The sequence below is a fragment of the Myxine glutinosa genome, chromosome 2 (assembly GCF_964187855.1).
Source record: "Myxine glutinosa chromosome 2, kmMyxGlut1.1, whole genome shotgun sequence".
NCBI lineage: Eukaryota > Metazoa > Chordata > Myxini > Myxiniformes > Myxinidae > Myxine > Myxine glutinosa.
In genome coordinates, this window is record NC_136262.1 from 98994801 (window position 1) to 99022513 (window position 27713).

The 27713-nt window shown below is 44.9% G+C and overlaps 1 protein-coding gene across 4 annotated transcripts in view; it reads right to left on the reverse strand.

Annotated features, from left to right (window-relative positions):
* Nucleotides 1-670: 670 nt before the first annotated feature.
* Nucleotides 671-27713, reverse strand: part of ANPEP (alanyl aminopeptidase, membrane) — an 80690-nt gene continuing 53647 nt past the window's right edge. For all 4 annotated transcript variants that reach the window (XM_078771344.1, XM_078771342.1, XM_078771343.1 and 1 more), the window contains 6 exons: nt 15921-16000; nt 15547-15657; nt 15271-15438; nt 13812-13952; nt 5941-6022; nt 671-1210 (listed from right to left, as the gene is read on the reverse strand). In XM_078771344.1, the coding sequence (XP_078627470.1) occupies nt 1064-1210; nt 5941-6022; nt 13812-13952; nt 15271-15438; nt 15547-15657; nt 15921-16000 (729 nt within the window). In that variant the 3' untranslated portion in view covers nt 671-1063. The remainder of the gene's footprint in view (nt 1211-5940; nt 6023-13811; nt 13953-15270; nt 15439-15546; nt 15658-15920; nt 16001-27713) is intronic.

The window sequence follows — 27713 nt, forward strand, 5'->3', positions numbered from 1 at the left end:
ATATATTAAAATTATATTTAAATGAACTGTAGCGTAGAGTAGAGTCGAGTGGAAAACTTTATTTCAATAAATTTTGAATAAATTTTATTTAAATAAAAATGTATATTTTTGATCTTAAAAGTTTTGTTTGTCTTTGTAGTAGTTAGAAATGGCTATTTAGGCTTAAAAAGCATTAAATTCCCTTTAGAAACGTCAAAAATCGCTTTAAAAACGTCGAAGCGCTTTTAAAAAATCGAATCGAAGCGGATAAGCGGATAAGCGGTAAGCGGACTAAGATTTTCGGCCGCTGAAGCGGATAAGCGAATCGGACTACACGGGCTGGCGGAGCGGATAAGCGGTAAGCGGGCTTAAAATTTTCCGAATCGCGCCCACCTTTAACCAAAGCACATAGCCAAATATTGAAGTGGCTTCACTGCTTAAAACACATCTCACTCCCCTCTGCGCATGTGCGATATGGTAGAATAATTCAGAGTCAAAGTACTGCTGAACTGCAGGTTCATTTTCCGATTCATGTTCAAAATATAACATCAACTTGAAATGAAGTTGTACCTTGATCATAAACCGACATTTGAAGACGGAATAGACAGACAGACATGACCAATTGCTTAACCACACTTTTAACTTCACGTGTGTGGGCTAACAATAATGTATTAAAGCGAAAATCACAAAGTTACAAATGAGATTTTTATTCTGTATTTTCAAGTGCATTCTTGAACATTAAACAACGAGTTAGGAAATCGACATTTTAGCTTCAAGTTGCTCGATTACAAAATCTCTTTCTGAACCAACATCGCCACGTCATTTGAGGTTTGAACTTGGTCCATTCACTTGACATCAGTATTTATTTTTAAAATTATCCATTGTAATAGCCGACAGTGTTTTCTTTGTTTTCAAGCTCCGTGATGACATATCCTGAGATTTCCAAGGAAAATGTGCGACAACATCTAGAGAACCGAGATTATACATCTCAAGTGAGGTTTTGAGGAAATAAACTTTCATCAAAAGAAAGAGCAAGAAAGGCAAAACAAGTGCTGATTTTACCATAATAAAAGAGTGATTACGGTTATTTAATATGATCTTGCAACCAAATGTTTATTCTTTCCTCATTATCTTTTCGCCACTTGATGTTCGTGGTGGTTTGCTCAATGGCCCGGTCCATGGCTGCCGTCCCAGAACCAAAGTCTGGAGTGTTTACTTTGAAGTCTTGTAACTGCAAAGAAGATTTAAGAAATGCATATTTAAAATACAGTACACTGTTGCAATGAAACAGCCAATATATGAACACACTTAATGAACCGATTTCAAATCTGGAGCCTTCGTAATCATTTCAGGTCCCTGTTCTGGGATGTTTGTGGCACCTCTTGAAATGTTTTTTTTAATACACCCTTCTCTGCCCTCTATCAGTTTTAGAAAGTAATAATTAAAATGTCCTTTCAATCAACAAAAGAGCACTCTGAATTATGCAAAAGTTAACTACATTGCACTGCTGCAGTTTGGGATCCTTTACCACTTTAATTGCACAAGTACTATATATACATAACACATCACACACATACAACATGTAACACACACACACACATACAACATGTAACACACACACACACACACACACACACACACACACACACACACACACACACACACACACACACACACACACACACACACACACACACACACACGTTAGTTGCTACCCAATTCCCTGCACTGTCGTCCCACCCTGCCAACAGTGATTGGTCCCCCGACTCATGACCATCTTTTTTGTATGTCCATAAAAATGCATCCATTATCTGCCTGTATCAACATATGCATGTTTTTGTTTGACTGCAGTTTTCTTGGTGGTTGTAATTTCATTTAGTGGTTGCCAAACGTCAGAACATAGCCGTATCAGGCAAGGCCCAAATTATCCTCCTTCGATTTATTAGGATCATTTTTGTCACAAATCTTTGCTCCAATGGCTTTATGGATCATCACCAAACTCCAGACAGCCATGATCAATTGACAGCGGTAGAGAGATGAATAATAATAAATACTCAATGTCAAAGGGCACTACAGCAAACACTTCAAGAAAATGGCAGGACTGAGTCAATTAGACAAAGTGGAGATTCTGCGAGATCGAAAAATGAAGCACCGTCACCTTTTGGGAAGATCTGCTGAGATGAGGATGTCTATTGCATCATATTTCCATGGAAACTACCTTCACATGAACTCTTGGCGTTTCAACACAAACTCGAGTCCGATATTCATAATGTGCCATGTCTACGCATAACTGCTCAATGTATGGACAAAACCCAAAATAAACTAGAAAGAGCAATTAGAGATTGCAGACCCTCCCTAGAACGTGTTTACAGTGGTTTATAAAGCTTTTGTGTTGAAACAAATATGGCGGCCGAAGCACGTGAACGATGACGTCATCATTATTATTTTTCTTCACAAAGTTATCCCGAGATGATCCTCAATAATTTAATATTGATCGATGAAGGTTTGTACTTGTTGAATTATGACGTCATAATGGAGGCACCTATGACATCATCATTACCATATTTTATTCCCCATGAAGAGTTCTTTACAATGAGCCACGTCTCGATTTTTTCTATGCAGCGCTTTCGGAGATATAGAGGTGCAAGGTTTTTCGTTTTTCCAAGATGGCGCCCAAGATGGCACCTATGGTGAAAATTTCCTGTCGATCGGACCAACGGTTGCAGAGAAAATCATATTTATTCTGTGCAGACAAACAAACAAACGGACTCGAATGCAATACCCTCTCCTCAGGCGAGGGTAATGATTCTTGCTTAAGCTCAAATTTTAAAACAAAAATTAAACTTATATTCAAAACTATATTTGAGAGCAAGCTCCAAGCCTCTGAAGCTATTTAGACATTTTACAAACAGATACTTAATCTTAACCCTAACTGCACTGGGGAGAACTGCACTAATCTCAACCCTCGACATTTTTCGCAATTTCTTTGTAACTGCTGGGGATTTAAAATTGCGCACATTGGTGGTACATGACTATTAGTACTCACATGTGCAATTGCATGTGTTTTGCATGTTTTATTTGCATATTTTGCATATTTTGCATGTATTGCATGTGTTTGTGAACAACAAACATGTGAATAAGAATTACATTAATTAGGACACCGATTGTGTAAATTAATTGGCCTGTAATTTAGTGTTTTGGCATGTTTTCTAAGATATTCTAAATAATTACAGAACAATACTAGAAGGACACTCAGTAGAGCGCACACCTCCGCAAGGCTGAACAGTTTATGGTTTGTATCCCACTGATGGGCCGGATCTGGATTTGGACCTGAACCAAAATCTAATCGCCTTGTTCTTGTCACCTAACCAAGTCATCCACCAAGTTTAGTCAGAACTCGTCCATAACTTTTTCAAATATCATGTTACATATATCGCTTTTTGCCCGAGTTCTCAATGGTGAAGAATCAGTTGAAAAATTAAATAATTATCCTTTCCGAATCCATATTCAGATCTTCAACAAAATCGAATCGATTCATCCTCATCACACACCCAACCTTTCCAGCAAGTTTCGTCCAAATCCGTCCACAACATTTTGAGGTATCCTGCTGTGTATCGTTTTTGGCCCTATGCCCCAATGGTGAAAAATCACTTTAAAAATTATAGTAGCCGGATCCGGATCTTCACAAAAATCTGATCATTTCGTCCTTGTCACATACGCTACATCTCTGCCAAATTTCGTCCGAATCCGTCCACAACTTTTTGAGATATCCTGTCCACAGACAAACAAAGAAACAGACAGACAGACAGGGGTGAAAACATAACCTCCATCCACCTTTGGTGGCGGAGGTAATAATTAGGCAATAACTAGACAAATTAACATATGGAAAAACAAATTTTACCATCACGCTCATTATGTGATGATCTATGCGTGTTCAAATTTTCAAGTTCATCGGACCATCGACAGCAGAGATCAGTCAGGGAAAGCTAAAAATCCTGGAAGTCCTTGCAGTGTCCATATGTTTTATACCTCTCCCACCTCCCCCCCAAGCCCTCTCCCTCCCACAGTTCTCTCGATGTCCCTGCTCTCAAATGTTGCGTTTGTGTCCTTCCCCCTCTCTCCCCATCTTGTCTACCGCTCCCCTTATTTTGTGTTTTATGTGTCGGTTTGACTTTTTGTGTGATTAATGTTAGCTCTTTCACGAGCCTCGATCTTGTATAGGAAAAATAAATAAATAAACAAAAATAAATCAAACGGGTTGGTTAGGTCTAAATCAAACAAAGTTAAATAAATAAATAACATTCCCACACCAACTTTGTGCCACTATCTCCAGCATGCATCATAAGTCGTGTTATTCACTATATCTATATAATCTACATCATGAAGCAGGAGTGTCTGTCTGTCTGTCTGTCTGTCCATCCCTGAATCACTCCCTCAGACTTTTGGGTTAGTCCTGCCAACCTTTCTGTGGAACCTTTTGGGGTCCCAGCGGGTGTCCTAAAGTGGGTGGGAGGTTTCATAAATTTCTCAATACAATTATGATTTTGAGTTTTCACCCGTATAAAACTACTGCATCTCCGCATGTAAACACAATCACGGGTTCGGCATTTGCAGCTTTGCCATTCACTGCATGTGAAAACATCCACTGCTTTGATAACATCTCAATAAGTACAATTGTGGTTTTGAGTTTCCACCCGTATGAAATGTTATGTATCCGCCCTTGCTCGACGGCAGATTCGTCTGTATGGGTTATCACGTTCGAAAGGCGTCCATATTAGTTTACCTCACGAGTGTTTGTAACATTATATTTTGTTATATTAATGGTATAGTATTAATTTGTGATTGGAATAATGCTGTTTCGAATGAAAATATAGAGATTGAGTAGGAGAATAAGGAAATGTCCACCCGTGATTGAGATGGCGAAATTTTTCGCTCATTCGCGGATTCGGCATTTGCAGTTTCGCAATTTACGACATATAGAAACATCTTCTGGTGGAGTCAGTTGCAGTAAGTTTGTTGCCCAAGTCCTTCACGACCGGCTGTCCATGCCTGACGTTTGATTTAAGGTGGCACAGGAATGTGGAATTTATTACCTCTGCCACCGAAGGTGGATGGAGGTTATGTTTTCACCTCTGTTTGTTTGTCTGTCTGTCTGTTTGTTTGTTTGTGAACAAGATATCTCAAAAAGTTGTGGACATATTCGGACAAAACTTGGTGGAGAGGTTGGGTGAGTGACAAGACCGAATCGATTCGATTTTGGTGAAGTTCTGAATATCGATTCGGATACAAGAATTATTTAATTTTTTAAGTGATTCTTCACCATTGCATTGAGAGATCGGGCAAAAAGCAACACATAACATAGCAAAAAGCTGCGGACGAGTTACGACAAAACTTGGTGGATGAGCTGGTTAGGTGACAAGAACAAAGCCGATTCGATTTTGGTTCAGGTCCGAATCCAGATTCGGTCTACCAGTGAGATCGAAACCATAAACTGTTAAGCCTGGCGGAGGTATGCGCTCTACCGAGTGCCGTTCTAGTTGGTTTATGTTTGGCATTAGCTGTTTCCACATTGCCTATTTGCATTTGGGCTCCCACCCGTTTATGTAGCATGGTTAATTCAATCCTGTATTTATATATGCATATGTGTCAAAGACCTGCTATCACACACATATGTATGTATGTATGTATGTATGTATGTGTGTGTGTGTGTGTGTGTGTGTGTGTGTGTGTGTGTGTGTGTGTGCCCGACATATAAGCATGCATGCAATATTTGTAAGGGGAGAGGTAACATGACTTATGAGTTATGACACACCCTGTACTATAATTGCTTTCATTTTTCTCACATCACAAAGTCATTTGCTTAACATGTAATTTTTCAATTTATTAACCACTACCGCACCCTTCATTGCTGTTACAAACACAGGCCCCTCCCTCTCTGTTGAGGTTAAATGCCGAACTTACCTCTTCCAATTCAGAAGAAGTACTGAAACGCTGTGTTACTCCACTGATGAGGTTAGAGAAGGAGAATGCACCAATACCATACCTGAAAGAAAAAAGAAAAAAAAGTCGACAAACCTCAAATCACCATTGGGATTATCTTGATCTCACCTTCCTCACCAAAGAACACACACTTTATGGTTAAGAGGGGTAAATCATACCACACGGGAAAGATGATGTAAAATAAAAAGTGTCATTCTTCAAGATCAAAAATGTATGTCGAAGTACCCTTATATTTCTGAAGCATCACTACCTGCACCATCTCGTGCAATGACTAGCTGAGAACGATTCTGACAGAGGCAAAGCAAAGAGGAAGAAGAAAAGTTGCATCAATGCTCATGAGTCTTCATCATCTTTTAAATTGAATAAAAGGACCCAAAGTTAGTGATTGTCAAGAGCAACATTCACCTGCAGGCTGCAAAGCCAGATAGGAATCCATAGGATAGGTAACAATGGAATTACAAAGCCAGAAGTAAAAAGGGGAGGAAGCACAATGGTGAGAGCATCCACTGTGAGTCTGGAAGGTTGGCAATTTTAACCCTGGCTGTGTCATGCCAAAGACTAATAATGGAACGTGCTGCTTCCTTGCTTGATGCCCAGCGTTTAAAAAGGATAAAGCATGGATACCCCACCCTCTCTAAACTTCCCCCTCATCCCACCATCTCCGAGCTTCCCCTTCACATCTTTCATCCAAACCCACCCCTCAATGCTTCCCCTCATCCTGCCCCTCTTGGCTTCCCCCTCATCCTGCTCCTCTTGGCATCCTCCATATGGCTTCTCCTCATCCTGCCCCTTCTTTGTTTCCCCTTGTCCTTCCACCTCTTGGCTTCTCCTCATCCTGCTCCATCTTGGCATTTCCATAGACCCACCACTCCAATCACCCCCCTCGTCCTGCTGCCTCCCAACCACCTCCTAGTCCCATCTCCTCCCATCTTCCACTTCATCCCGGCCCTTCCCATCTTCCTCCCCACTGCACCACTCACATATTCCTCTGCACCCAGCCTCCTCCCTACTTTCCCGCCACCCCACTCTGTCCCAACCCCTACTATATTTACCTCCAACCCAAACCTACCCAGCCTCCCCCTCTCCCACCCCTCACCCCCCCCCCCCCCCCACCCCAGTCCTTCAACCTCTGAGCCTCCCACCTGTCCTGCAACATTCCAACCCCTCTTCTCCTGTCCCTCAACGTGTGGACCTCAAACATCCAAGGTGTCTCTGTTCCAACCTTACAAATCTCTCAATGCAGGCCGCTGCCGATAAACCAGACATCATCTGTTTAATAGAATCCTTCCTCCCACAGGACATCCCTGACTCCTTAGTGTCTCTTCCCGGTTATCGTTTCCTCCAATTTGATCGGCTTGAACCACACCCCTGAGGCAGAGTTGTACTTTACCTCAATAATTCAATTTCCCACTGCCCTTGTACTGATCTTACACCTCCCAACTCCCAGGAGTACCTCTGGCTGCAACATACCCTTCTCTCCCATCTCTTGTTCGTCTGTATGTACCTGCATCAGGGGAACATATTTATCTTCTGAGTAAGTCAACTCAGACCTCCAGAGCCAATATTTACAGTACCCTGAGTCCCCCCCCCCCCCCCCCTCTCTCAACCCCATCAAGGGGACGTGGTTGTAACACTGGTGTCAGGAGTGGGATCTGAAGCTTAGTCCAAGGGAGTGCACAAACATTTTGGTCGTTTTAGATTCAATGTAACAGATACAGCAATTGGACACCAGCATGATAGAGGAGAAGGGGAAGGAATACTACGGCATTGCCGTGCGTGCGCAGAATGCCTCTGTTCAGTATCTTATGAGTTAATGTCTGGTGGTCTCGCATAATTTGTTACGGAGGCTGAGTCCACGACAATATAATATATATTATTTATTATTTGTATAAAATGTCCAGAATCATGGAAGAGTCAGAACATATCATTGATTAGGACGTAACAGGAGAAAGGGAGGTTGTGGGGATAGGTGAAACACATCAACAGCAGGACTGAGGGACAAAATAGAGGGATACGTGGATAAATAAGGAATGTGGGGGAGAATAGGGGCTAGGGGAGGACACAAGGTAAACATGATTGATCCAGTCGCAAACTCTCAGCAGGAAGATAAAAGTGGAAACCTGGAAAGTGGTGTACTTGTGGAGGGTTAATGGGGGTAGAAAAGGTCATGGTTGTGAATGGGGAGTAATCTGACATAGTGGTGAACTGCTGTCTTGAAGCCCTGGAGGGAAGAATGAGATTGAAGAAACTGAGGAAGTTGGTTCCACAGGTGGGAAAAAAGAGGAACGAATGAGTGGAGGTGAGCAAGGATTCTGGATTTTGGACGTTTCATCCAAATCCTATCTCGTCTTCAGTTGTCTTACCCTTCCTCCCGTCCATGGCACACTGAATCTTGTGGTGAGGCAGTTGCCCTGAAACAACTTGCCTTTGCCTCTTGGAAGGCTAATCCAACTGAAGGCAATCTCAGTTCCTTCCACCAAGCTCGGAACAAGTGTGTGTCTACCCTCAGGAGTGCCAGGAAGCACGATCTCTCCACACTCAAGAATGAACTCTCAAACCTGTCTCCTTCCTCGAAATCCTGGTGGCGTCTGGTCAAATCCGTTTCTCGTGTTTGTTCCCCCTCCATCCCCTCCCTACCTCAAATGGCTACACAGTTGACACCGCACGTGACAAAGCCGAATGCCTCAACTCTGTGTTTGCCTCAAAATCTTGTGTCCCAAACCCATCTCTCTCTGTTCCCACCTTACCCAGTCGAACCCAACTACTCCTGGACTCTGTGTCCTTCTCTCCTGACAAGGTGGAGGAGTTTTTGTCAAACCTCGACTCTGATTCTGCAACTGGACCAGAGGGCATCAGCCCACGGGTCCTAAAATCCTGCTCTGCCGCTCTATCTCACCCTCTCTCTGTTCTTTTCACCCTCTCTTTTGCTCAAGGTCATCTGCCAGCATCCTGGAAATCAGCAAACATTACCGCTTTACACAAAAAAGGTGCAAAAACAGATCCTTGCAACTACAGACCAATCAGCCTGCTCCCAATTATCAGCAAAGTCATGGAATCCATCATTGCTTCGGATATCAAATCCCTCCTCTTCTCCAATGGCTTGATCTCCGATCATCAATTTGGATTCAGACCAGGTCATTCTACTCTGAACATGCTGCTTCTGCTGTCTCAAAAATGGATGGAGGTCCTCAATGCCAAACAGGAAATCTGAGCAGTCTCCCTTGACATATCACGTGCCTTCGATACGGTCTGGCACCCCGCTCTGCTCACCAAACTCTCCTCCTATGGTATCCATGGAAATCTCCATGCATGGCTTGCGGACTTCCTCTCTGGTCGTAGACAACGTGTGGCCCTGAATGGATTTCTCTCATCTCCCCTTCCTGTTCAGGCTGGAGTTCCCCAAGGCAGTGTTCTGGGCCCTGTGCTTTTTCTGGTCTTTATCAATGATCTCTCTGACTCTCTGGAAAATCCTCTCTATCTCTTTGCTGATGACTGCACTCTCTGCCGCTCCATTCCTCTTCCCTCAGATCGGCAGTCTGCAGCCTCCTCACTCTCTGAAGACCTGGACAAAATCACAGACTGGTCAAACAAGTGGAACATGTCTTTCAATCCTGACAAATCTCACACTCTTACAATGTCTCTCCGAAAAGATCGACTGGACAACCCTCCCATCTACTTTCTCAACAATCCTCTCCAAGAAGTTCTGTCGCTCAAGCTTTTGGGTCTCACTATCTGCCATGATCTTTCTTGGGAAAACCACATTTCCAAGCTGGCCTCCAAAGCCAGTCGCCGACTGGGCATCCTCTGTCGTGCGAAGTCCTTCCATGGCACACCTGAGCTCCTCACCACATACAAGGCTTTCATCCGCAGCTCCAAGGAATACTGTTCTCCCCTATGGGCCGGTGCTCCTGCCTCACACCTAGCTCGGCTTCACGCTGTTGAAACTAAAGCTTTCAGAATCATTGGAATCTCCCGTGATTAAGCTATCTCCGAGGGCCTTTCACTCACTCACCGCAGACAGGTAGGTGGTCTTTCTGTCTTCTACCGACTCCTCTCCGGCCTTGCTCCCCCAGCTCTCTCTGTGCTTTGTCCCCCAAATATTCCTACAGGTCGCACAAGATCTGCCAGCAACCCTCTGATGGTTAAACTGCCGAAATCTCGGCTCTCTGCTCACCTTCACTCTTTCATTACTCTTTTCTCCCGCCTCTGGAACAAACTCCCACACTCCCTTCAATCCCACTCCTCCCTCCAGGTCTTTAAAACAGCTGTTCACCACCATCTCTTATCTTTCCCCATCCAAAACCTTGATCTTTTCTACCCCCACTAATTCACCCCAGATCCACCTTGTTTGAAATTCCAACTTCTTTCCTGGAAGTCCCGGCAGTGTCCATATGTTTTATACCTCTCCCACTCCCCCCTTTCCATGCCTCCCCCCCCCAAAGCCCTCTCCCTCCCACAGATCTCTCGATGTCCCTGCTCGCAGATGTTGTGTTTGTGTTCCTCCCCCTCTCGCCCCATCTTGCCTACCGCTCCCCATGTTATATGTTTTATGTGTCGGTTTGTCTTTCTGTGTGATTAATGTTAGCTCTTTCACGAGCCTCGAGCGCAATTCATTGAGGTAAAATCTCAAGTCAATTCTCAAGTCACTGTAATAACACTTCAAGTTGTGTGAAGTCCCACATTTACTTATAATCAAATAATTAAGACAAAGGGCATCATTTATTGCAATATATCTTCCTTCTGAAAAGCTGTTTAACTCAGGTTTTCATTTTCCAACTTCATGCAATGGAAATTTTTTACTTTGTTCCCAGCAAAAATTAATTTATTATGTTAAATTTACTTCTCATATCTAGTATACCTACTGGAACATCATGTACATGACACTACCCAGGTCGAAAATCCCATTGAAAAACCAATAGAACAAATCCCATTAAAAAATCCCATAGGAAATTGGACCAGTCGGATCTACTGGTTTCAATAAGGAAAGTGAAATACTGGACCAGTAGGAAATACCAATAAAAACCAGTCGGTCAATGGGACCAATAGGAGACCAATATACAAATGAACAGGACTGAAAAGAATCAATCGGCATATGTGGGAAAATTACCTGCCCAGACTGGGAATTGAAACCAGACCATCTGGTGAAGTATCCTAATGCTCGCTCTGCCATCTGAGCTAACTGGCTCCAGGAAACCCTGTTATAAAGAACATGGCGAAAACTCCATTCAATATGGAACTGTGTGTTTTGCGTTTGTTTATAACAAAATATAATTAAAGTATTTTGATTGGTCTATGGGTTTTCAGACCAGTTACCTCTCATGGTTTCTACAGGACCAGTTGAACTTGGGTTTCAGACTAGTTGCATCTAATGGTTTTCATTGGTTTTAACGAGTCGACTCGTTAGGTTTCTACTGGAAACTCTACTGGTTCCTGTAGAAACCAATAGCAACTCCCGTGATATCCAATAGAGACCCATAGATATGCCTTAATGGTCTCTATTGGTTTCTATGGGATTTCCGACCTGGGTAGTCAGTAATCTCAGCTTATGTTTAAATGGTTTACACGTAGAACCAAAGCATTCAATGTGTACCAGGAAAGGAGATTTTAATAATTAATTTATATATTTATTTTGTACATTAAAATTAAACATATAACTTGTTCACTTCAATTGCTTTCTTTTAACATAAACCGTACTTCATACACAAATATGGCTTATGATAATTTTCCTTTCAAAAAGATTAGTCGTGATATAATTTGCAATTACTGACAAAGTTTACTTTATTACTTTATGTCTTTCAATCCTGACAAATCTCACACTTTTACGATGTCTCTCCGAAAAGACCGACTGGACAACCCTCCCATCCACTTTCTGAATAATCCTCTCCACGAAGTTCTGTCACTCAATCTTTTGGGTCTCACTATCTGCCATGATCTTTCCTGGGAAAACCACATTTCAAATCTGGCCTCCAAAGCCAGTCGCCGACTGGGCATCCTCCGTCGTGCGAAGTCCTTCCTTGGTACACCTGAGCTCCTCACCACTTACAAGGCTTTCATCCGCAGCTCTATGGAATACTGCTCTCCCCTCTGGTCTGGTGCTCCTGCCTCACACCTAGCTCATCTTCACGCTGTTGAAACCAAAGCGTTCAGAATCATTGGAATCTCCCGCGATGAAGCTAACTCCAAGGGCCTTTCACTCACTCACCGCAGGCAGGTTGGTGGTCTTTCCGTCTTCTACCGACTCCTCTCTGGCCTTGCCCCCCCAGCTCTCTCTGGGCTCTGTCCCCCAAATATTCCTACAGGTCGCACAAGATCTGCCTGCAAACCTCTTATGGTTAAACTGCCAAAATCAAGACTTTCTGCTCACCTTCACTCCTTCATTCCTCTTTTCTCCCGCCTCTGGAACAAACTCCCTCACTCTCGTCAATCCCACTCCACCCTCCAGGTCTTTAAAACAGCTGTTCACCACCATCTCTTATCTTCCCCCATCCAAAACCTTGATCTTTTCTACCCCCGCTAATTTCGGTCCCCTTGTGTTTTATACCTCCCCCCCCCCCTTTCCCACGCCTCCTCCCCCCAAGCCCTCTCCCTCCCACGCATCTCCCTGCTCTCAAATGTTGTGTTTGTGTGCTTCCCCTTCTCTCCCCATCTTGTCTTCCGCTCCCTCTTTTTATATATTTTGTTTGTCTGGTTGATTTGGTTGTGAAATAAATGTTGGCTCTTTCACGAGCCTCGATTCAGTATACAAAACAAAAAAAAAAAAGTTTAAATAATCCAAGTCACCTGACATATTTCAATCGTCACAAAATCATTTTATCGGGTCGGAGCATGCACAGGGTGACTGATCGGCGGCCAAGTTTCCATGTTGGTAAAGTTGGTGCTAGCTGCTTGGATGTGGCATGCTCTCTGGAGAGTGGACACACTGGACACTCACTTTAACCTTAGTGGTGAATGGTATGAGACTTGGCGGACATGAGCACGTATACGATCTATGTCGTCATTCATCGAACCGCGCACACACAACTGAAAATAATTTACCCTTTAGTTTTTTTAAGTCCCATTTTGACTCAATGTTTATTCAACGATTGCAAGTCATTATGAACTCCAGTCGCAAGTAAGTCGCAAGTCCCCAGACACCAAGTCCCAAATCCGAGTCACAAGTCAATTTTGTCAACTCCGATTCAAGTTGCAAGTCGAAAAGGTTTGCCACTGGTGTGCGACTCGAGTCAGTCCGAGTAGGCAACTCTGCCGTGTGCAACCTGCAGAAACCTGGGGGAGAAGGGGTAAGTGAGTAGGGCAGAGCACAGAAAGGGCCAGTGGGCGCAAGACCAGAAATAAGGCGGCAGAAGGCAGAGAGACCACCGACCTGTCTGTGACGTGAAAGTGATAGGCCCAGAGACTCAGCATATTTGCAAGAGATTCCAATCATCTTGAAGGTCTTGGTTCCATGGCATCAAGGTGAGCAAGATAAGAGGCAGGCTCAGAGGCAAGAGCAGTACTGCATCAAGCTGCGGAAGAAGGCCTTGTCGGTGGTTAAGAGTTCAGGTGCGGCGAGGAAGGACTTTGCGTGTCGGCGACTGGTTTTTGGAGGCCAACTCTTTTATGTTGGCCAACAAAGCAAATATGCTAAATTGTACTGAAATGGGAAATATTTAAAACAAACCTACTTTGGTACAAATATTTAAAATGGAAGAGAAAAGGTTGTTTTAAAAAGTGCTGACTGAGTGAAACATTATGAGGTGAAACAGCACAGAGTAAGAAGCATCCTTCATTGCACAAGGATATGGTTTATGATGAAGAATCACGAGCTTAATATGTAAGTTGCAAAATCATACTGTTGGAAGATGTAATTCCATTGATCCTTTAGAAACGACCAAGCCAGCGATTGACCGACAACATTGTTGGCCACAGAGATGATCGCCTTCGTCGCGTCTTGCTTCCTGATTATCGATTCATCGAGTGTATAGTTCAGGAGTCTGAAACACAGATATGGTGTTTATAATTTAAACTCTTGTACATTTGAATAATTTACATGTGAATATACTTTCCATACATTTCAGAACTTTTTTGTTTCTTTACTTTAATATTTATTAATATTCTAATCACAGATCCCTGCGCATCGTAAGAGCGTGACCAAGGGTTGGCGTCAGGAAGGGCATCCGGCCATTAAAAACATTGCCTCAAACAGGGAACCATGATTGTCATGGGGCCCGCAAGGCTAACCCCCGATCTAGCGGGGAAAATGGCCTTAAAACGATCATTCATTCATTCTAATCACAGACATTCCCTTCGAGGAATGGGATATTTACCAAAAGCAACGAGCTGAGGTTTGTTTTCATATGCTGGTTACATCATTTCTGGGAGTGTGGCTGTGCTGCTGATGCAGTGCCCTCTGTAGGTTAGAGCAGGAGTTTGGAATTTATTCAGGGTGGGTGTTGGCTTAGTGGTTAGGGTGCCGGCTTGGGATCCTAGGATCTTGGTCGGATTGGGATCGAATCCCGGTCGATCGCTGAATTAACATCAGCGGGGTTGATTCAGCCTGTCATCCTTCCGAGGTCGGCAAATTGAGTACCAGCTCACTGGTAATTCCCTGTGTCACAAGAGGCGACTAACATGGTTGGCAGCAGGAAGGGCATCCGGCCATAAAAAAAAAAACATTGCTTCAAAAAGGGGACCATGGTGCCCGAAAAAGGCCAACCCCTGCTCTGTGGGGAAAATTGCCTCTGAAGGAGGTTCTAAAGGTGGTTATTCAGGGTGCCGGCGATAGCTCGCCTACTCTTCGTGAAGGACTCTGTGGGTTCTTTAACATCCAAAAGCTAACGGTGGCTGATGGGATGCCCAGTTTAACTTCCATCTGAGGGACGGCACACACATGTCGATGCCTCACCCTCCCCCTCCCACCATGCGCAAGACACCAGGATGACAGTTTATATCTGGCCCGAGATTTGAAACCAGGCTAGATGGCTCAGAGTTTATTGTGCATACCTCTAGGTTGTCCTGCCAGCCTGAGGTTTCTAGTATACAAGGTATTTGTTTTTCTGAGGTTTCTAGTATACAAGGTATTTGTTTTTAATGGGAAAGACCCAACCATAACAGTGTTAAAATCCATCTCCTCTCCATTTATTACTGTCCCAAATATTTCACAATTCAATCCCAATGTAAGCTTGCGGCTATCTTAGGTAAAAAGAGGGAAAGGAGAAGTGGCTCAATAAGCCTGATGCTCTTTCTTAAAGGTGTCCAACACGATTGAAAACACACCTGAAGAAACAAACACTTATTGAACTATTGGCACACCTGCTCAGGATCCATGGTTCCTTGCTGCAGGACAGAGCTGAAAGGATTTTAGCTTTCTCCATAGAAAACGACGACTTCTTGTACATCTCCAGAGCAAATTCCCACTCGGCTTGTCCACCAGCCGCAATGGCATTACAGTAGACGATATAACGCAGGTTTGCCTTGATCCTGCATGCAATGGACACAAAAATGTCGCAAATTAACAAAACAGAACAAGGGGCACTAACCATAGGTGTTCATGCATGTAGTGTTATGCTTTGTACATTGTGCACATACTGGTTTTCTCTTGAACCATTCTTCATCGATGCGAACAGTTTCTGTGCTTCTGTTCTGCACTCCCGGATGTCGTACGTACAGGCCGTACTCAAAGCACTGACCTGCATGTACCTTAACACAAAAGGTCCTCAGTTGGACTGCGGCCCAGTACAACATCACAAACACACAACGAGCTGTCAAACTAAAGTTAGAAGAGTCAGCAGCATGTTAGGAGCGTCAGGATAACAACAACATTACAAAACTTATCTCGTGAGATTTAATGAAACTCTGAAAATATTCCAATGATACATCATGAGAAATGAAAGGAGGTGTGAGGGTGATGATGATGATACAGTACAATTCACAGGAAACAACAGGTTGAGGTGAGAACTTACTGATCGAAATGGGACTCCGGAATAACTGCGAAATTGTGGTAATCATCATAAATCTTCCGTATTTGCTTTTTCATGTAAGTCTGCAATGACAATTGCAATTGGCACTGTGTTCACATCACGCAAATGAGTGTTCATCATCTTTAAAATACATGAAAGAGCATAAATCTAAAGTATTTTAGTTTCTTCACTACGATTATAAGATCAGTCAGTGAACATTTTGTTTTAGTAATTCATGGACACCATTTGGGAAGTTAATCGATCCATCGATGCACTTCTGGCTCACTGGCCTTCATCAGCATGGCAGGCTGGTGAGATAGCCCAGACGTAAGCACACTCACCTCTCAGCTGTCTAGCCTCTGCAGGTTCAGATCTTTACCCCAGCTACAAACTGTCATCCTAGTGTGTTGCAGGCAGGGTGACCCATCAATGTGTGTGCCATCCCACAACGGATGTTAAACAGGGTGGCCAATCTGCCAGCATCAGCTTTATCGCAAGAGAGTCCAATGATTCTAAAAGCCTTGGTTGCTACAGCGTGAAGCTGAGCTAGGTGTGAGGCAGGAGCACAAGCGCAGAGGGAGAGCAGTATTCCATCGAGCTGTGGATGAAAGCTTTGTTTGCGGTGAGAAGCCCAGTAGTGCCAAGAAAGGACTCCGCACGATGGAAGATGCCCAGACGGCGACTGGCTTTGGAGGACAGCTTGGAAATGTGGTTTTCCCAGGAAAGATCATGGCAGAGAGTGCAAGTCAAAAGCTTGAATGACAGAACTTCTTGGAGAGGATTATTGAGAAAGTAGATGGGAGGGTTATCCAGATGGTCTTTTCGGAGAGACAGTGAGAGTGTGAGATTTGTCAGAACTGAAAGACATGTTCCACTTGTTTGACCAGTTTGTGATTGTATCCAGGTCTGCAGAGAGTGAAGGGGCTGCCACCTGCTGATCTGAGGGTTGAGATATGGAGCGGCAGATGGTGGAGTCATCAGCAAAGAGATAGAGAGGATTCTCCAGAGAGTCAGATAGATCATTGATCAAGACCAGAAAAATCACAGGGCCCAAAACACTACTTTGAGGAACTCCAGCCTAGACAGGAAGAGGAGATTTCGAGTGACACATTGACTATGACAGGGGAGGAAGTCTGCGAGGCATGAGTGGAGATTACCATGGATACCACAGGAGGAGAGTTTGGTGAGCAGAGCAGGGTGCCAAACCATATCGAAGGCACGAGATATGTCATGGGAGACAACTCTGATTTCCTGTTTGGCATTGAGGACCTCCATCCATTGTTGAGACAGCAGAAGCAGCATGGCCAGAGTAGAGTGACCTGGTCTGAATCCAAATTGATGATCCGAGATCAAGCCATTGGAGAAGAGGAAGGATTTAATATCGGAAGCGATGAAGGATTCCATGACCTTGCTGATTATTGGGAGCAGGCTGATTGGTCTGTAGTTCCAAGGATCTGTTTTTGCACCTTTCTTGTGCAAAGCAGTAATGTTGGCTGATTTCCAAGTATATGGCAGATGACCTTGAACAAAAGAGAGGGTGAAGAGAACAGAGAAAGGGTGAGATAGTGCAGCAGAGCAGGATTTTAGGACCCGTGGGATGATGCCGTCTGGTCCAGTTGCAGAATCAGTCGAGGTTTGACAGAAACTTCTCCACCTTCTCGGGAGGAAAGGACACAGAGTCCAGGAGCAGCTGGGTACGACTGGGTAAGGGTCGGTACAGAGAGAGATGGGTTTGGAACATAAGATTTTGAAACAAATACTGAGTTGAGGCATTCAGCCTTCATGACGCAAACTGTCCCCAATGGAACAAAACGGTGCCACCACAACATTCTCAATGCCTCTGAGGAAGAGAACAATTTTGCTCTCGAAATGTCAGGCTTTTAATAAAGAATTTAAATTTTACTGCTCAGTGTGCTATTTCTTTCTTTTACCAATATATATATATATATATATATATATATATATATATATATATATATATACTAGCAGGAGTACCCAGGTGGAAGGCAAGAGAGGGAGGAGTAAGGAAGGGAGTGGGGGGAGTAGAAGGGGGAGGGTGGAGAGGTGGGGGGAGAGGGAGGGGAAAGATATACTACATATACATCTTTGGGGGGGGGGGGGGGGGGGAGAGGAGTGGCTTTGACATGCCCCTCCGTTTGGGGGTGGGAGGGGGGGGGGGGTGGAAGGGGAAAGGAGGCAAAATTTACCCATGCAAAGAGTGCTATAACCTCAGTGTTGCACAGGTAAAAAAGGAAGTTGTAATACCCTCTGCCACCATCAGTAGGTGGCACTACACGGTACACATTTACATAGAGAATTTACGCCCCCCTCCGGGTCCCCCACACCCGCGCAGGAGGCCGCAGCCACATAGCCTATGATACCCCCCAGCCAAAGTTGTATTTGTATTTGCACCCCGAGTAAAGTATATCAGCGTTTATAACTGGAGTACCTGGTGTTACTTAAGCGAAAAAGAAACATGAAAATATTTGAAAGGAGGGCAAATATAATGGAAAAGCTATTACCGTAGGTAGTAGGTTGTAGACAGCAACCGCCCAGGCTAGTACTACAGTCCTGACTTAGGAGCGTTAAAGTGGTGCCTGGAACCATCTTACACTCTCCGTGTCAGGATGGCTGGTCTTACTTTCTGTCTCACTCAAACTATCGCCACTGGGCTAGCTTTAATCTCTATTTGTGTTTGTGGGTCCGGATTAACCCAGTGTCGGCAATCCTATCAGATAAGGCTTCGGTCTTTCCAGCGGCGCCAAAGAAAATCCCGCCAAGGTTTGAAGTACGCCTTGGAGTTAAGCTCATTTTGGTCATCTGTCAACCAGGGGTCTTAACCCTGGGGACACGACGATAGATATATTTACAGAAATAAACTTCACATATGATGAAGAATTTCTTAAACTTCATATATGATGATGAAGCGTCATCATATATATACAGTTACGTGAAAAAGTAAGTACACCCCATGTAAAGTTTTGAATTTTTCAACATACAGCTATTTGATCTTCATTTTAACAATATTGATAGATAAAGGTGATATAATATAACAAATATCATGAAACATTTACATTTTGTAGTCCATTGTATAATTTAAATAAACATAAATGTAAATTTCACATGTGGAAAAAGTAAGTACACCCCTACAACAACAACAAAACATGCATTTTAAGGCCATTTTCCCTGCTAGAGCGGGGTTAGCCTTGCGGTCCCCATGACAATCTTCTCCATTTTGCCCTATTTTCTGCATCTCTCCTTGTTAGCCCCCTTGCCCGCATTTCTTCTTCCACCATCTTTAGCCAAGTCTTTCTCGGTCTTCCCCGTCCTCTACTTCCTTCTACATTAATTTCCATCACTCTTCTCAACCAGTCACTTTCATCCTTCCTCAATACATGACCAAACCATCTCAACCTGTTCCTCTTCACAGCATCAATCACAGGCAATATTCCCATCATCTTTCGCAATTCATCATTTGTCTTCCTCTCTCTCAACGATACTCCGCACATCCGTCGAACCATTCGCATTTCCACCCTTTCCAGCCTTCGTTGCTGCTCTCCATTCATTACCCATGTCTCGCTCGCATAAATCATAACACTTCTCACACATGCAGCATACACCTTTCCCTTCAGCTTCAGCGACACTCTCCTCCTCATCAGCACGCCACTCAGTTCCCGAAACTTCTTCCATGCACATCTCACTCGAGCAACCGTTGCCGAGTCTGATCCACCTTCTCCATTCAGCATGTCTCCGAGGTAGCAAAATGTTTTCACACCTTCCAGCTTCACGCCGTCTCCAAGATCCAACTCAACATTTCCTCCATCTGCAGCTCACTCTGTGCACACCTTACATTTGAATGTAGCTGCCACATTGGTAAATGACCCTCTCAGACCACTACATTTTTGATGAACCCACTCAGCGCACATTGTACATTGAATGGAGTTCACTCCGACACCCTTCCTGCACACAGCACACGGCCACTTCCCAGTTCTTTCCACCTCACCACATGCTTTACCACTTGCCATCACCTTCGTCTTTCCGATATTCACCTTCAGACCTTTTGTCTCCATACATTACTTCCACTTGTTCATCTTTTCCTTCAGTCCATCCATACTTTCCGCAATCAACACCAGATCATCTGCATACAACAACTCCCACGGTAAACCCTCCTTTACGTTCTGAGCCAGCACATCCATCACAGCTACAAATAGTAACTAACAACTTAGTACCGACCCCTGATGCACTCCCACCTTCACCTCAAACTCACCACTGTTCCCGTCCTTCGTCCTTACAGCTGTGCGCGCTCTTTTGTACATTGCCATCACTACTCTGATCAACCATTCCTCCACTCCTAACTTCCTCAATGCCCATGTCAAGACTTTGCGTGGAACCCTATCAAATGCTTTCTCCAGATCAACAAACCCAAAAAACAACTTCTTCCTCTTCTCCATGTACTTCTCCTGCAACTGCCTCACAATGAAAAGCGCGTCTGTCGTTCCTCTTCCTGGCATAAATCCAAACTGCATTTCGTCGATCTTCACCTTCTTCCTTATCCTCCTCTCCAGCACCCTTTCCAATAACTTCATTCCATGCTCCAATAACTTTATCGCTCGGTACGAGCCACACTCCAGAGGGTCACCTTTCCCCTTGTATAGAGGGACGAGGGTACTCAGTTCCCAATTCACTGGAATGCGGCCTTCTTTCACCACCAGCTTACAGATCTCTGTCATTCTCTTCACACCCCAACTTCCTGCTGCCTTCAACATATCTCCCACAACTCCCGTCGGCCCTCCAGCTTTTCCACTCTTCATTGCTTTTATCGCTTCCTCAACTTCCTTCTCAGTTATCTTCTCTGCCGGTCCTAAAACTGGGTTACTCTCTATGTTGCCATCCCATTCATTCTCTGTATTCAACAGCATTTCCATATATCTTTTCCATCTTCCTTTAATTCCATCTGGGTCGACAATGATTTGTCCCACTTCATCCTTCAAGCAACTCACCTCCATCACATCACACCTCTCTTTCGCTATGTGCTTTGCAATCCTGAATACTGCTTTCTGACCCTCTTCCGAATCCAAGCGTTCTCCGAACATTTTCCTACATGCCTCCTGCGCCTTTGCTACCTCTTTCTTTGCAGCCTTCCTGGCTGCCTTATAACTTTCATGCTCTGCTGTTTCTGCTCCCGTACCCTTCGCCTTCTGCCACTCCTTGAACTTCTTCCTCTTCTCGTCAATCCTCTTTCCAACTTCATCATCCCACCACCATGTTTCCGAGTGCCTCGGTGGTCCTTTTGTCCATCCACATACCTCACCAACGGCTCCCAACAGACTAGCTTTCATTGACATCCAACCACTTTCAAGCTCAACCACATCATCCTCTACCCTACTCAGGCTCTCTTTTAATGCCTCCCTTGCTGTCACCTCTTTCAACCTCCACACCTTCATTCTCGGTTGGTACTTCACCCGCCGAGCTCTCCTCGCACCTTTCACCCTTATGTCGCAGACAACCAAGTGGTGCTGTGAAACAGCCTCCTCCCCCGGGATCACCTTTGTGTCCCGGAGGTGCCCCTATCTCGCCTACGCACCATCAGGTAGTCAACGGTTGTCGTCGACCCACCTGACGTGTATGTAAAAAGCTTATTATCCTCTTTCTGGAACTGAGTATTACAAATCAACAAATCATCTCCATCAGCAAACTCCAAAATCCTTTCACCTTCTCCATTTCTCACACCATATCCGTAACCCCCATGAACTTCCTCAAAACCATCCATACTCCTTCCCACATGTCCATTCAGGTCTCCTCCCACCACAACAACTTCCTCATCTTTCACGTTTTCCATCAGCTTCTCTATCGCACACCAGAACTTGTCCTTCTCTTCATCGCTTCGACCAACCTGCGGAGCATATCCCGAGATGACGTTCACCAAGAGCTTTCCAATCATCATTTTCACCATCATCAACCTATCACTCACTCTAGTCACACTCACCACACTGTCTACAAACTCCTCAGAAAACAGGACACCAACACCATTCACGCCCTCCGGGCACCCTTGCCACACAAACTTGTATTTCTGTCCCTGCCTACCCTTCACCATTGTCACACCACTTCCCTTCCATCTCGTCTCCTGCACACAACATATGTCCACTCTTCTTCTGACCAATACTTCCACCACTTCTCCTGATCTCCCTGTCATTGTCCCTACATTCCATGTCCCAAACCTCAGAAACCGATCTCCACTTCGGGCTGCACCCTGCCCATATGTAGTTGTAATTGTCATGGTTCTCTTTTTGAGGCAATGTTTTAATGGTCGGATGCCCTTCCTGACGCCAACCCTCTTAGTCGTCTCTTACGACACGCAGGGATAGGGTGTACCTATTCTGACCAGGGTACACACTGGGAAACGTTTAAAACATAGAAATTCTGGGGGGGGGGGGGAGGGCGGCGTCAGCATCACGGCTGCGGTTTAAACATATTTCAACAATATCCAAACAGAACCATGAAAACCATGAAAAACAATCTGGGAAAAGTCTCCAAGCGAGAATGTGGATTTGAGAAAGAAGGAGTAGAGGCGGAAGAAAAACGAGATACAGGGGTGGGGCACAAGTCGAGACGAGGAGAGCGAACAAGCACGTGTCCGGGAGGAGAGAAAGAATCAATATAGAATTCTTTGTCTATCCGTTTGTCCTGTTTTTAAAAACGCCGGACAAAGGGTAAGATGCCCGCGAGAGGCAGGGGGGAGAAAAGAAATCAAAGAAACAAGCAAATACTATGAAGGAAAGAACTTACACTCACAAAACACCGACGGGGGGAAGGGAGCCCGGAAAGACCAGGCCGCGCACGACGCGCGAATAAAAAATGACCAATCACACACAAATCCGCAACAACCACAAAACCAAAACTAAATAGAAACACACAACAACACACACACAACAAAACAACCAGCGGAAACCCGACAAAGACACGAATGGGAAAACACTCAAACTTCGATGCCGTGGAGAGCTCGAAGCAAGCCTCATCGCCCGAGGGACCGGAAGTGAAGTCACCCCTACATTTATCACTCCTTCAAATACCTAAAATTAGAATCAGGTGCACCAGCTCCTGTGCAAATGATTAGAACATCGTTAGAGAGGATCTTGGAGGAACCTGTCTTATTTAAAACAGACATTTAGTTTGGTTTGCTCTTTGTTGTTGTAGTGTGCGGCATCACCATGCCTAGATCAAAAGAGCTCTCTGAGGTCTTCAGAAAGAAGGTTATAGATGCCTACGAGTCTGGGAAGGGATTTAGAAAGATCTCCAAACAATTTGAAATCAATCATTCGACTGTCCAGAAGATCATCTACAAGTGGAGACGATTCCAAACAACTGCCAACTTGTTCAGGCCAGGCCGCCCCAACAAGTTCAGCTCGAGAGCAGACTGCAAGATGCTGAAAGAAGTCTCTAAGAACCCCAGAATGTCATCACGGGACCTCCGGGTAAGCTCTTGCCACTGTTGATGTCAAAGTGCACAAGTCTACCATTAGAAAGAGGCTGCACAAAATTTTATCTGCATGGGAGGTGTGCCAGGAGGAAACTTTTGCTGTCCAGAAAGAACATCAGGGCAAGACTAAAGTTGGCCAATGAACACCTAGACAAAGACCAGCACTTCCCGAACAATATGCTCTGGACAGATGAGTCAAAGGTAGAGCTATTTGGCCACAGTACCAGAAGACATGTTTGGCGAAAACCAAAGACAGCATTTGACCACAAGAACCTGATACCAACTGTAAAGCATGGTGGTGGAAATATTATGGTTTGGGGCAGCTTTGCTGCATCAGGGCCTGGGCAGCTCACCATCATAGAATCCACTATGAATTCTTCATTGTACCAGAGGGTGCTTGAGGATAATGTCAGGCCATCTGTCGGAAAGTTGAAGCTCAACCGAAGGTGGACCTTGCAACATGACAATGACTCTAAACATACCAGTAAATCCACTAAGGAATGGCTGAAAAGAATGAAATGGAGGGTTCTGGAATGGCTAAGTCAAAGCCCAGATCTGCCAAAGGGGGCAATACCACCAATTAGAGCCAAGGGTGTACTTACTTTTTCCACAGTCATGCGAAATTTGCATTTATGTTTATTTAAATTATACAATGGACTACAAAATGTAAATGTTTCATGATATTTGTTATATTACATCACCTTTATCTATAAATATTGTTGAAATGAAGATCAAATAGCTGTATGTTGAAATATGTTGAAAAAGTCAAAACTTTACATGGGGTGTACTTACTTTTTCACGTGACTGTATATATATATATATATATGAAGGCACCTCATAGCTTTAATTGTGAGCACCAGCCACAGATTATGTCTCACACGGTAAAAAACGCATAATCTGCAAGGAACCAACAGCCTGCCTGCCACCCAGACCATTGGTCCCGCCAGTGCAACCCAAAACCAGGGGGTGCGGTGCGATCGGCGGAGATAATAATCAACGACATCACAGTGTGACGAGCGCTGTCCCGATCTCCTGTGGACTGAAGTCCAATACCAAAGCGTCACCTCCATCCCGGAGGCCTCAGCTCAACCACTCTGTCGACAGACAGTGATTTCATTCTTTGTTCCCCATTGGCGAAACATCAAGCAGAGCCGCCAATCCAGATTTTGGGCTTATTTGCCCTCTTATGAAGGCACCTTTTTATAATAAAAAAGGCAAAATAATCAAACATTTAAACAGCTTCAGGGCGTGCACCATGACCCCACGGCCAAGGCACACCATCTATCAAGACTGTCCCATTAGCATACACATGCACTTCAACCCCAAGGCTGAAGCACATGGTCATTCAAAACACATGCATCCTGACCCTGAAGGGCCAGAATGCATGGTCATACAATTGGACCCCTCCTCCATAGGAGTGAGTCCCCATGATTTCAACACCATGCCGTTCTGCTTTTGAGGCCAGCAGTTAATGCCTGCCTTTTTTTATAATAAAAAAGGTTTAAAAAAATCAAACATTTGAACAGCCTTGGACGTGCACCTTGACCCCACGGCCAAGGCACACCGTCTATCAAGGCTGTCCCATTAGCATACACATGCACTTCAACCCCAAGGCTGAAGCACATGGTCATTCAAAACACATGCATCCTGACCCCGAAGGGCCAGAACGCATGGTCATACAATTGGACCCCTCCTCCATAGGAGTGAGTCCCCATGACTTCAACACCATGCCGTCCCGACGAGGGCTTATTTTTCCCTGTTTTGGGGCCACAGGAAAGGCCTGCCTTTTTTGCTTGTGAAAAAAGGTAAAAAGTCAAACATTTGAACAGCCTTGGACGTGCACCTTGACCCCATGGCCAAGGCACAACGTCAACAAGGCTGTCCCAATAACATTACACATGCGCCTCAACCCCAAGGGGGAAGCACATGGTCATTCAAACGCATGCAGCATGCATCATGCCCCCGAAGGGCCACAATGCATGGTCATACAATTGGGACCACTCCTCTTAATAGGAGTAAGACCCCTTAATCCACCAGCAGGGCATTACTCCTGCCAGGTCCGATTTGCATGCAGGTCTACCGCTGTTTTGGGGCCACAGCTAAGGCCTGCCTTTTTTGCTTGTGAAAAAAGGTAAAAAGTCAAACATTTGAACAGCCTCAGACGTGCACCTTGACCCCATGGTCAAGGCACAACGTCAACAAGGCTGTCCCAATAACAATACACATGCGCCTCAACCCCAAGTGGGAAGCGCATGGTCATTCAAACACATGCATCATGCCCCCGAGGGGCCACAATGCATGGTCATTCAATTGGGACCACTCCTCTCAATAGGAGTAAGACCCCTTAATCCACTGACAGGGCATTACTCCTGTCAGGTACGATTTGCACCATCGTCAGGACGGCATACTGCAAAAAAATCTAACCCATGAGGACCAAACTTGTCTATTAAGTGAATCAAGGCACCTCCTAGCTTTAATGGTGAGCACCAGCCATGGATTATGTTATGTTGGTTTGCACTGGTGGGAACAATAGTCTGGGTTGCAGACTGTTTGTTCCTTGCAGATTATGCAGTTTCTACTGTGAGAGACATAATCCGTGGCTGGTGCTCACCATTAAAGGTGCCTTGCTTTAATATATCTATATATATAAAACACAGTTTGTGTGTGTGTGTGTGTGTGTGTGTGTGTGTGTGTGTGTGTGTGTGTGTGTGTGTGTGTGTGTGTAATGTTACCGATAGACTCCTAAACGGAGAGGCTCACGTACTTGATATTTGGCACAGACATGGCCATTGAGCCTGGGAAGAACATGGCTGACATAAAAAAAATTATTTCATAATATTTTTTTCCCATATTTTTACCTCAGCCCATTTCAGCGAGGAATATTATGCACGGAATCTGACCGGTGGCAGAGCAGCACGCTGATTCGCTCAGAGCGATCACGTGATGTTCCTTGCCGCCATTAACTCAGTTACACGTTCGCACGTATTTCAGAGCGAAACGCGATTGCGTTTTTTCACATTTCAGCGAGGAACATTGCCATTCACACCACATAGGTTTTTTTTTCTTTCATCTTTAGATCCATATTTTTTTTCAGCGAGGAATATTATACACGGAATCTGAATCGGTGGCAGAGCAGCACCCTGATTCGCTCATTCGCGCTCATTGATGACGATCACGATCACGTGATGACGTGATCACGAATGATGTTCGTGACGCGATCACGTGATGTTCCTTGCCGCCATAAACTCACAGCAAGTGAGCTTCCATGGGCTCTCCCACACCCGCGCCACAACCAACTCAGGTGTGCTTCCTCGCACACTCTTCCCAAGCGTGCATCCTCGCACCCGCTCCTCCACCAACTCACTCTCCGGGTCACTCTCACCCTCTGTGTCACACTCCGTACACTCCGTACACTCCGACGTGCATTCTCGCTCGCACTCGGTTTCACACTCGCGCTCCGATGTGCCCTCTCGCACCTGCGCCACCACCAACTCACTCTCCGTGTCACACTCCGTACACTCCGACGTGCATTCTCGCTCCGACGCACACTTTTTTTCCACAAGCGCGCCATTTCCACTCACACAGCGCACCACGGACCCTCCACCAACGCCCGGATGCTTTCTCGATCCCAATCGCGCGACAATTCTCTTCGCGCCAAACACTTTGCCGAAAAACCTCTTAGCACCATATACAGCGCGACTCACCTTTGGGATCCTCTTCTCCACGTGCACCTGCAAATCTTGATAAGGATTAGCAAGTACGGCATCAGGATGTGAACACGGACTTTGCACAATATCCATCTCTTCCTGCCGCGAGTGCTTTTCTAAGCCCCCGGTCTCTCCAATTTCAATTTCCACTACTGCTTCGAATGATTCAGACTTAATTTCTTTTTTCTTTCCCTCGACGACCGTTGGTCCGAATAAAATTTCCTTTTCTACCTCGACGGTTGCCGGCTTTTCCATACCACGGGTCGCGATTTCTACCCCCGTCATTTTTACCGCGCCTTGCTCCGACTCGCTCAGCCAGCGCTTCTCAACCCGCTTTAACTCGTCGTGCACCCCTGGGACCCCCTCGCCCAACATGCGATCCATGGTCTCCCCACATTTTTGTGCACTCTCCCCACATTTTCGTATGCTCTCCCCACATTTTTGTATGCGGTCACCCATTCTGTCCCCAACTTTACCGATTCACTCCAATTTGCTTCCTAGCCCCCCGATTTGATTTCCCAATTGCTTACTGGTGCCCCTTGCTTCGTCCCTCATTGCTCCCATCATTCTGCTTTCCATTTTCTCACTGTCAGCCCTCCTTGTGTCTTCCAT